Source organism: Psilocybe cubensis, chromosome 13 (assembly GCF_017499595.1).
Source record: "Psilocybe cubensis strain MGC-MH-2018 chromosome 13, whole genome shotgun sequence".
NCBI lineage: Eukaryota > Fungi > Basidiomycota > Agaricomycetes > Agaricales > Agrocybaceae > Psilocybe > Psilocybe cubensis.
The window spans coordinates 1,844,616-1,856,445 of record NC_063011.1 but is presented as its reverse complement, the minus strand read 5'-3'; the positions used below and the strand labels follow the sequence as shown (position 1 = coordinate 1,856,445).

Sequence of the window (11,830 nt, the reverse complement as noted above, 5' to 3'; positions counted from 1 at the left end):
GTTATAGAACGTAGAGCACGGGTGTAAACGAGCACAAAGCATCTAAAGTCCAAAGTAAGTAACTGGGGGAATTGAGCAGAGTGCTAACAAACTAGGATGTAAACTATATAAGATATAGAAATGTGAGGGAGACACAGAAAGCAGTTTTAATACTCCCCCCTGTTCTGACAAGTCTCCAGAACAAAGAAAATAAAGCAAAACAGAGAAAGAAAAATTAAAGTTTGAGACCCATTTTATCTCTATAAAAGTGCACTTTGGGAGGTAAGAGGGGTTTGGTAAGAATATCAGCAGCTTGCTGATCAGTAGGAATATAAGAAGGAGAAATCTTTCCAACACCAATAGCATCCCTAAGCCAATAATGGCGCAAGTCAAGGTGCTTCATCCGTCTATAGTGCTCTGGATTTTTGGAACCACTGATAGATGACTGGTTGTCCATATGTAGTACAGAGGGCTCAGTGATTGTATACACAGCCAGACGGTTGGCAAGGTCAGACCCTAGTCACGGGGACTGTAGTCAAATCCTAGTCAAACACCGGAATCACTGCAGAATGTTAGACGTCGGAAATTCCAAATCTTGATGCCTTGGTATTGACCCATGACCTCATAGGTCAACCGCATGTGCTCATGCATATTAGACTTTGGTCTGAAGCCGTCTGAAATTCCTGAGGTCAAGTATTTCTTTTTATAGAATGGGTTTTTTTGAGGCTGTGGGCATCGTTTATGCTATAGAAAACCGTCATTTTGTGGTTATATGCTTAGGTATGGGACTATATGCAAGTAAGAAACAATTTATTGTATTCTACAGGGTACAGAGTAGTATAAAAGTTTCTGAAACCTCCTGTAAACACCTATCTTATACGCTATGCAGCACCCAGCATCTACACCATCCTCCTGCCACCCAGACCAGCCCATCTAGCATATCCTCCTGGAAAGCATGATTGAACTGGATGAGAGCAAAACACTGCATAGGAAACCATATGAGATAAGGTTGATGGATAAAGAGTTAATTGTCGTACCTTTCAGTCCTGAGCCTTCTAACCATCCTAACTTCTAAGCCGCACCTGAGCAAGACTGCAATGAAGATGCGGTTAAGCAAAATGCAAACCCACAAACTAAAATAAGCTACTCACTTTGCAAGAAATAGTCCCAAACAGAGCTAAGCAAGCATGGGAGGGACGAAAGCAGCCACATTCCGGCCTGCAATGAATGATAAAAAAACTATACTGCTCAGCACACTCCCACAAGTCGGGAGGTTGGATCTTTCCAACATACAGGTGTTTATGGTGACCAAAACATAGAATAGAGCGGGGCAAAGAAAAAAAATATGAAAGAACATTGCACTGTTCAGCACACTCTCACAGATTGAGAGGTTGGATCTTTCCAACGTGCAGATGTTTGTGCTTCAGCAGCACAACGGATAAAAATTCAGTCTAATGACACTGACAATGTGCCAATCAGCCTGCAAAGGGGAAGGGGGGGCAGAGAACATGGTCATCGGGTGATAAGAGTAACCACGCGAAAATGCCCGAGCCATGGTACCTTGTACCAAATAGATATCAACAGTGGCTCAGGGGCTCAATACTGGGAGTCGAATGGGCAGACATAAAAATTGCATAGAATTGAGCTTTCGATACAATATTTACTACATTTTTAACTCTACTCATTCATTGCCTGAGAGCTAAGCATCACTGAAATCCAGTTGCTGCTGGCAGAATCTGTGCTGGGTGCTTGAATGAAAGGATTTGATGGTGTGCTAACCAGGGTTGAGCGGCTTGATGTTGCGGTGGGAGCAGTTGACGGCAAAGGATGTGCAGAAGAATCTCTCGATGATAATCCAAGGACGCCGGTGGTTGTAGAATACCTGTTGAACTTTTTGTTGTCCTATAAAAAAGACTCCTCAATGTAGCTGTTAAATCAAAAATATGTGTCATGAGCAGTTGTTGGCAAGAAATAGTTTGCCATTGCTGCATATTCGACAGATATAGTGGAGAGTGTGGCCAGCGGCGTCAACGCACCGGAAGACTAAAGTGGAGGTTGGGATATAGGTAATTGAATAAGCAATTTGAATGATGTCACTCATACCTGCAGGGTCTGGGATATCGTGTCTGGAGGCCATTGTGCCGGCAGCAGCAATTAGTTGGGTTAGACCAAGGTCAAAAACTCAGATTGAACATAGTTTCAGCAAGACTTTGGAAATTTCATATATTATTCTGAGTATCATGGAGGTTTTCAAATTTAGTAAATATGCCGATAAACTCCGGTCAACCGCAAGACTTTAACCTCGACCAGCAGCTGTTTGTTGCACCCCGATTTGACGCAGTCTTAGGTTCGGCCATGTAGCCAAACTCCTCAAGAATATTGCGCATCCACACAATCTCCTTGGCTGCCTCCACCGCAGCAATATATTCTGCCTCAATAGTAGACAGAGTTACAACAGTTTGGAGTTTGCTTGCCCAGCCAATAGCACCTCCAGCTAGAATGGTCAAATAACCACTCGTAGAGCGTCTAGTATCTACACAATCACCATGTGCAGCATCAGTGTAAATGACAAAGTTATCATGGCCCACAGCGCCAGAATAAGTCAACTTGTAATCCAGAGTGCCTCTGAGGTAGCGGAATAAATGTTTAATCGCAGCCCAATGCTTAGGCCCAGGATTGGAGTTGAAGTGTGCCAGATAGGACACAGTAAAAGCAATGTCAGGACGGGTCATGGTGGCTAGATACTGCAAGGAGCCAACTGCATTGAAGTAGGGAACATTTCGCATAAATTCCACCTCATCTCCATTCTAAGGTCCATCTGCCTTGGATAGAACAGTGCCCACAACCATAGGTGTTTTGACCGGATTAGAATCAGTCATGCCATATGTATCAAGCATATCGAGGATATACTGACGCTGATGCAAGGAAAAGGTTTTAGCAGCCATATCTCGCTCAATGGCAACACCAAGTAAATACTGTGTAGGACCCAGATCACGGAGTTCAAAATGCGCAGCTTGCTGCTTAACAGCTCTATCTATGGTGGCGTTCGATTTGGAGGCAAAGGTAATGTCATCAATGTAAATGGGAACAATAATCTTCACATCTCCATCTGAATAGATATAGACAGAGCGATCTGATTCTATAAGCTTGAACCCCATATCTGACAATGCCTCATGCAACTTGAGGTTCCATTGACGTGCAGACTGCTTAAGACCATAGAGCGACTTTTTGAGCTTTAAAACCATGTTAGGACCACCTTGGTAAAATCCTTCAGGTTATAACATGTAAATCTCCTCGTCTAGGTCACCTTTAGTGAAAGCAGCTGTAATATCAACAGAGCGCAACTTCAAGTCTCCAATGGCGGCCAGAGCCACAATCAAGCGGAAAGTAGCAGGGCGGAAAGTAGGAGCAAAGACCTCATGGTAATCAATGCCAGGGCGCTGACTGTAGCCCTTGGCAACAATACGAGCCTTGTAGCGCTCTATACTGCCATCTGCATTTTGCTTGATTTTAAAGACCCAACCACAGCCAATTGCCTTTTGACCCGGAGGGAGCTCAACTCACTCCCAAGTTTGGTTGTGCTGCAATAGATTGAATTCTGTGATAGCAGCCTCTTCCCACGTGTGCACATCAGGTGCTTTCATTGCCTGTTTGAATGTGCGCAGATCTGTGCTTGAAACAAGCCCAGCAAACTCCACCTCTTCAAATCCAGGATCATTGGCTTCAGGTGGTTCAGGATCATGTGAGACCTTCCACCATTCACCAGGCTGCTTAGGAACGCAAATAGTGCGTCTCAACGTTGCAGGATCAACTGGAGCATGCTGGCAACATGCAGGCTTAGGAGGAGGTTCAGAAATGGCCTGAGGCTATGGTAGTTCAGCTAGCTATTCAGGAGGTGCAATAGGCATCTCTGGCTCAATGACAGGAATTAGAGTAGAGTCATCCTCATCATCATCAAAATTGAAGCCATTAGAGTCCCCCCCTGAATTAGGAGGTGGTGCACTTGCAGAAGAAGTAGGAAGAAGGTCAAACTTTGGCATAGGGCCAGTGGACACCCCAGGATACACTTTTCCATATGAGGCTGCAACGATTTGCACTTATCTCCCTGCATAAATATATGCAAGGCAACCCAAAACCTGAAATAACTAACATCAGGTTTGCGCTTGTTCCAGCTCTCATACGGAGTCTTGTCTGGTAAAGAGGCTGTAGGAACACGATTCCATACATGCATGTATGCTGCACCACAGCGACCCCAAAATGAAGGTGGAACACAAGCCTCATTGAGCATGGAAGTAACATGTTTTGCTATGGTGCGATTTGCACACTCTGCAACTCCGTTCTATTGTGGGCGATTTTGCATTGTATGACGACGCTCAATGCCACACTGGTCAGTGAATTTGATGAAAGTATTTGACATGTATTCACCAGCTTTGTTATCCTGCAGCACTTTGATCTTAAAGCCTAATTTGTTCTCAGCCCATGCTTTGTACGTTTGGAACGCACTGAATGCATCGCTTTTGCACTTAAGAAGCACAGCAGCTTTACTCTTCATCTACTAATCGGCTTAGAATGTGAAGGGGGGTGTAATTTTTAACCCAATTGCGATGGGGTTTGAGAAGTTGCCCCTGTGTCTGCAATCCAATTGTCATTAGTTTGGGGTGAAATGGAAGAGGGAACATTGGTATTAAGAGCACTTGCATTTCCAGCAAATTTCATTTCCTTGGACTCTTTTTCCTCACTAAATGCCTCTGAGGCCTTGTTTGCTCTGTTGCCTTTGCGAGCCGCTTTGACACACTCCCTTGCTTCCTTTTGCGCAGCAATGAACTTGTGACACTTGTCCATTGCATGGTTGGTCATATCACAAAATGCGCACTTGGGCTTGGATGCAGAAAGGGCTGGAGCGGTCTGGAATGCAGTGGCGAGTGCAGGCAACTCCGAAGCGTGGCGACGTCGCTGTATGTCCTCTGTGACAAAGGCTTGATGAATTGTAGCCTTGTCCAACTTGTCCAAAAGGAGAAGTGAGGATGCAAATGAACTGTACTCTTCTGGGAGTGCCCTGACCAAAGCAAGCGAAGCAAGCTCTTTATCAAGCTTAGCCAGATCAAACCCTTTAAGGCAAAGCTGCTGAATTAGCAAGATGGCTTGCTCAACTCTATTGATTAGGGTTTGAAGGTTTTCACCTTCCTCCTTTCGGATGGAGAACAGATCATTATATGCATTAAAGCGGTTGCCAGGGCGCTTTTGCTGATGTACAGCAGCGAGGGAATCCTACATCTTGATAGGATCATCCTTGATGGCTTCCACATGAACCCTCTGATCATTCTCCAAACTGAGATAGATCAAACCACATGCTTTGTCTCTCTGCTCAAAGTAGGTTTCAAGCAAAGCTTCCTCCTGAGCAGTGGGCTTGTCTGAGAGCGTTGGCTGTGCTCTAGCACCGCTGACAATGCGTCATATCCCTTTAGACTAGAGATAGGCGGTCATCTGGCCTGCCCAGGTGTTGTAGTTGGTTGAGTTTAATAGAGTGATTTGGGGATCAGAAGTCATTATTGCAAATTGCGAAGGAACACATAAGCGGATGGATACGAGTGTTGGTAGTGATGTGTACGGATGTGTAATAATGTGTGGAAACGAGCTAGGCGGTACCCGGAGCTTGGGGTGCGATGCGAACGCAAGTTGAAAAGATGAAGTTAAACTAGCCTAATTTAAAAGGGTTACTTTTAACTAGAAATAACTCGGGGATTAGGCGACGGGGGCCCGCTCAACCGAGGATAACAAGTCGCGTAAGGCATGCTCGTTCAACCCTACTAGCAGCGGCAATGTATGGCCGGGCCTGGTAAAGGATAAAAAACAAAAATGACTAAAATGACCGTTTTATAAAAACTATGCAGAAAGCAACTTGGTTCGCAAAACACGGAATTGGAGTGCTTAGAGCGCGGGGCCCATAACCTGTTGAAGCAGGCGAGCTCGGAGCAGTGTGAGCTACTCGGCGACCTAATTATACAACGTAGGGCGCAGGGATAAGCAAGCACAAAGCGTCTGAGTGAGTGACTGGGTGAATTGAGCAAAGTGCTAACAAACTAACCTGAAGTCCGAAGTGAGTAACTGGGGACTTCAGGATGTAAACTAGAGTAACTATATACTGTGCAGACTCAAGTACTCTGGTCTATCTAGGTCTACTCTGGTCCGGTCCAGACCAGTCTATGGACTGATAAATATCATGTGTCTAGAATGGTCTGGAGAGCAAATGAAGATAAGAAGAAAGTAATCTAATCTGATAAGATAGCAAAGTGAGGGAGATATAAAGAGCAGTTTTAACAAGTCAAAAGAGTGCATACCAACAACTCCTAAAGAGTACTATTTAAGGTGCGCTTTTTGAGCAAAATATTATATATTTAATTGCACAATAATAAGTAAAGAAATTGTAATTATGATTTTAAATTTGGATTGAATACTTTAAAAATAGCAAAAAGCTTTGTTTAAAGCCCAACTTGAGCAGAAAGACAAAGCATATAGTTTAATTTACCCTAATTTTTCATTTTTATTTTTCAAAGTACTAATTATAGTATCTACCTCATATATCTGTTCATATCCAATCCTTGACATTGTTTACTGCATACAGCTACTACTGGCAATTTAAAATTATTAATCTGTAAATATAACTCACATATAAATATATACTATATCTTGTTGACTTGAAAATATACCTAATCTTTTATCAGAGCAAAAAGTAGTGTCACTATAAGAGCAATGGCTTTTTTACTTACCAATAAAAAAAGCAAGAAATATAAAGATTTCTCATATCTAGTACCAACATTAAAAATGACATCCTTGCCAAATAAAATTATACCTGCAGCTTTGAGTTGTCATTGAAAAGGGCGCATATCCAAGACTTTGATAGACCTTTTAGTAAGAATATTGCAAATCTGCTCAGTCTTAAACTTGCTATTCTGCTTAATTTTAGTTTTAGTAATTATTTGGTAGTAAATATGATAAATAAAATTTAAAGTAGGTTTTTATTTTTAAAGATGAGCAAAAATCTATTTTTATCAAAGTAATTCCACTGCACCATATTATTTATCAGATATTTAGTCTATTTTATTGCTAGTTTTATTCCTTAAAATAATATTCTATATAGCTTGTTATATTTTATTTTCTTATTAGACTATAGAATAGTAATTATATATTTCTTATTCTATAGACAAACTACAAAAAAATAATATAAATGAAAAATGTTATTGAGAAGGCAAGGTAGAAATACTTCTGTATTACTAATTTGAGCCATTAGCAGAGTTTCAAATTCTAATTCCTTGGATTATGGTTAAATTGTATTAGATCTTTTGGTTATGATTTCTCTTGAGGACTTTAGTTCCAAATAGGTTGGCATAGCCACAATCATTCCAAGAGGCTAGATTGAGACTAGTATACCACAAGTAGAAATTGAATTTGATTACTAAATATAGAAGATTTTGCCAAAATGGAAAGCACATTTCTAAATTGCTTGTATTGATTATCCACTTGGTTTTAACCAATTTATTCATTAAGTATTATACATAAGCATGTTTTTTATATGTTTATATAAATTTAAGCATTAATATAAGCAAATATAAATAGTATATTATATTAAATATTATATGGATAAAAGAATAGAAATAATTTAAGCAAAATTATTTAAAAATAAAACCAATAATCTAAGATAATACATAACTTTTAGTAGCAAAATTAAATAAATAGGACTTGTGATATACTATACTCTCTTGACTTTATTATACAACATTGTCAGTTGAATTCCACATCTGACTTCTATCTCCCAGCTTCTGGATTCCAACTTTAGTCTAACTTTGTATGTAAACTTATTTCAGACATCTGTCTTACCTTCTCTTAAACCTTATTTCTTTTATTCATTATTCTTACTCTTTATTTTTATTTTTTATGACTTATTTTTGGTGGTTTATTTTTATTCCAATAGTAGTATATAAACCCCTCTTGTTTCAGACTAGAATTCCCAAGTTGATTATCAACTTAGATTACTTAGCTACCTTATACTCAATTTAATTAGTTTGTTTGCTATTTTGCTTTCAACTTTATTCCAAATTCTAAATCTGAATTTGATTGGATTTAGGCTTTAAAGAACTTAAGTCTACCTCAAGTCAACTTTAATCTAACTTTGACTAATACTTGACCAATTACAAAGTCTGACTAAAGAGAAGGATTTGTTTATATACAGTATACAACAACCAGCAGATTACTAGTTGTTGTCACTGCTCTTGCTACTTACTCCTGAATGGTCAGCAGCTTACATTGCTGGTCCATTCTTCCCCCCTCCTATGCTGCCCTCTTCAATAACCAGCAGCAGCATGCTGCTGCTGGTTTGTCTCTGCTGCCCCTGCCTCTGCTGCTTGCCATGCAACAACAGCAACTTACTAGTCGTTGTTGCCACCCTCGCTATTGCTCTCTCCACCACTCTTGCCACCACCCTTGCCACCTTCCCACTCTCTGCCACTAAATTCCTCCCCTCTTACATGCACTCTTTCAACAACTAGTAGTAGTACTGCATGCTGCTGGTTTGTCACCATAGCCCCACCCTTACCGCTCTCCATACAACAATCAGCAGGTTGCTACTACCCTTGCCACCCATCCATCAAACATCAACAGCTTACACTGCTGGTATCCCACACTACCTCTTTTGACAACCAGCAGCGTACTGCTGCTGGTTTGTCTTTGCTACCGCTACTCCCACCCTTGCCACTTACAATGCGACAACCAGTGGTTGACTGGTTGTCGTCACCGCCCTTGCCGCCCACTCCCTTGAACAAACCAGCAGTTTATGCTGCTAGTTCATTCTTCTTCCTTTTGCACCCCCTTTTGACAACCAGCAGCACCTTTTTGCTGGTTTATCTCTAATTCCACCGCCCTTGCCATTTACATCTCGATGACCAGCCATGCCACTGCCATTCCCAACAACCAGCAGCCTAAAATTGCTAGTCTTCTCCCCTTCCGTAGGCTCCCTTTGACAACCAACAGCACCATGCTACTGGTTTGTCTCTACTACTTCCAACCTTGCCACTTATCTCACAACAATTAGTGTTGTTGCCGACACACTGTGCAAACCAGCAAATGCTGCTGGTTTATTCTCCTCACCGCCTGCTCACCTCCTTTTGACAAACCATCAGAAAATTCTGATGATTCGTTTCTAGCACCACTCTTGTGGCACATGCACTTTACTGGTTGTCGCCGCTACCATTGCCATTCCCTAACAACCAGTAGCATTATGCTCTAGTTGTTTCTCTTTGCCGCTGCCTCCACTCTCATTTGATAATGAGGAACTCAATGGTTTCTTTCTCTTGCCATCACTCTTATCCTTTGCCTTCACTGCCTCCTTCTTTTCTGCCTCTTCCTTCTGCCTTGCTACCTTGTCCTAATAAGGACAATGGTATTTTTTTTCTTTTTCATAATATATCATTAAATGCTATAGATTCTTATTAAATAATGGTTGATATGGTGCTTTAGCTAAGTTAATAAGCAATGTGTTTTACTGATTTTAATCTCTAACTCATTAATTTGATTTCTGGGAGCAGTTATTGTTGATCAATTTTCTTTTGACTGCCATTGAAAGTCCTATTGTCTCTGCTACAACTAATTTAAATGGTCTGTTGTAGTAGTCTATTTTTATGGTAAATTATAAATGGAAAATGATTTTACTACTTTTGGTATAAAGTAGTGTGCAGTATAATTAAGTTCTAGCAAAATAAAATAAAAAGCTTTGTAAATGCCATGCTATAAGCAATGATCTACACTGGACAAGTTTCATTTTTGACTTAGTTTCTTGCCTAGTACTGTTCTCCTCTTAGATCTCTGTCTCCAAATTAGAGCACAAAATATAAGAAAAGCACAGTATATAAGCTAAAGCTAAGTCCTTTGACTACCAAATTCAACAATGACTTTGTTTTCTAACTTTAGCCTCTGGTTTCCATCTACAAACTTGTCCTCAACTTTAGTCTGCTTGATATAATTCTAACAGGATTTATATTTGCTATATATAGCAATAGCCTATGTATATAAAACAAGTTTATCTATCTATTTATTAGTTTTATCTATCTATTTATTCCATTCATCTATTTATTTTCTATCTATCTATTTAGTTTATTAAATTTTATTCATCTATTTGTCTATTAGTTTTATTTGTCCATTTGCTTGTCAAATTATTATAAAAACAAAATTTTAGATGTATAATTAAACCATGTAAATTACTAACAAATATTTTTTTAGGTTAATATCTTTAATATATATCCCTATTTTCTACACATATACCTACCTCTTCTTGTATTTGAGGAAACTTGTGAAAAACACCTCAAATTGATTAAATTCTTAAATCCATCAAACAACTAAAATAACCCAATATTTAACTATTTAATAAAACCTAGGTAAACTTAAAATTCATGTTGATAATACTACCCAACCCTTATTATTTAATTGGTTATCTTCATAACAAGTTAAATTGGTTATCTTCATAACAAGTTATAATGGCCTATAAATTTTTTAAAAAAACCTTAAATGTACACGTCGATGGAGTTCCATTGCACATAGCATGTCCCGAAGAATCATGTTTTGCGGTATTCGACCGCAGCACCACAAAATCCATGTATCTGATGGAGTCTTTCTCTAAAAGGAACGTTGTCCTTATGTCTCCTTCTCAAGAGGAGTCTATTTCAACTTGCTCCGACGAGTTCTACAGCCAGGTACGTCGCTATATGGGTGATATGATGAGCACCAGGTCAATCCAAGGTGTGTTTCCTCTTCGATGTTTTGATTTTTCTTTCTGCGTCTCATGCTAATGGCCGTAACAGATATGTCGACCATGTCGTCTAACCCCATTGAGAAGATTAAGTGTGGGTCCCTCTCTCAGGTCATGGAAGCAGCGAGGATGAAAGGCAAAAGAAGAAAGATCCTCAATGCCCTTGACATCCCTTTACCTCATGCAGGCGCTCACTCTTTTGACTTGAGTACTGAGGCGGCTGCTCTTCGGGCTACATCTGGTAGCTGGAAGTATAGTACCCCCGTCCCATTTGGTGATACAGTGGGCAAAAAAACCGTTCAAGTGTTGGTCATGTATGAAAAGATTAATTTATAACTTTGAAATTAAAAATGTTAAAAATATGAGATTATTCACAGGTATACTAGAGGGTATTAGCTAAAGGATGGCACACTGATCATGTGATTTTTCCAAGAATTGACCAAACAGGAGTATATACAGTTTGCTAAGTCATTCAAACAGTTTTTTTGCTAAACACTTGAGTATCAATAAATCATATCTACTAGTACTTTGTATGTCCACCCTTGGCCTTAATCACTGCTGCACACCTTCTAGGCATGCTAGCAATCAAATTCTGCACCACTTCCTTGGGTATTCCATTCCATTCCTTCTCAACCCTCTCCCAAAGTTCATGGATACCCTTTGGTGGGACTTCATATTCATTAAGTCTTCTTTTGAGGTATTCCCATAGATGTTCAATGGGGTTGAGATCTGGAGATTGTGCAGGCCATATGAGGACCCTAAAATTCTGCTCTTCAAACCATTTCTTGGCCAATTTTGAGGTGTGCTTGGGGTCATTGTCTTGCTGAAAGTGGATATCTTCTACCTGTTGACCATACCACTCCAAGGATTTTAGGAGCTCATCACCTAGGATCTCAGTGTATAACTGAGCATCTATCTTCCCATCAATTCTAGTGGCAAATCCAATTCCTTCCCATCTCATACAACCCCATATCATTAAGTTTCCTCCTCCAAACTTCACAGTTTGCTTGATCCTCCTGGGATTCTGTCTGTTTTCCTTGTCTATCCACACCTGAT

At 40.1% G+C, this 11,830-nt stretch overlaps 2 protein-coding genes across 2 annotated transcripts; one reads left to right on the top strand and one right to left on the bottom strand.

Annotated features, from left to right (window-relative positions):
* Positions 1-878: 878 nt before the first annotated feature.
* JR316_0013299 (uncharacterized protein) lies at positions 879-1,534 on the bottom strand (the record flags this gene model as incomplete). The annotated part of the gene is made up of 3 exons (XM_047898910.1): positions 879-925; positions 1,131-1,197; positions 1,445-1,534. 3 exons carry the CDS (start codon positions 1,532-1,534, stop codon positions 879-881), a joined length of 204 nt encoding a protein of 67 aa, XP_047742458.1.
* Positions 1,535-10,619: 9,085 nt separating this feature from the next.
* Positions 10,620-11,110, top strand: JR316_0013298 (uncharacterized protein; the record flags this gene model as incomplete). Its single annotated transcript, XM_047898909.1, has 2 exons — positions 10,620-10,764; positions 10,827-11,110. 2 exons carry the CDS (start codon positions 10,620-10,622, stop codon positions 11,108-11,110), a joined length of 429 nt encoding a protein of 142 aa, XP_047742457.1.
* Positions 11,111-11,830: the final 720 nt, after the last annotated feature.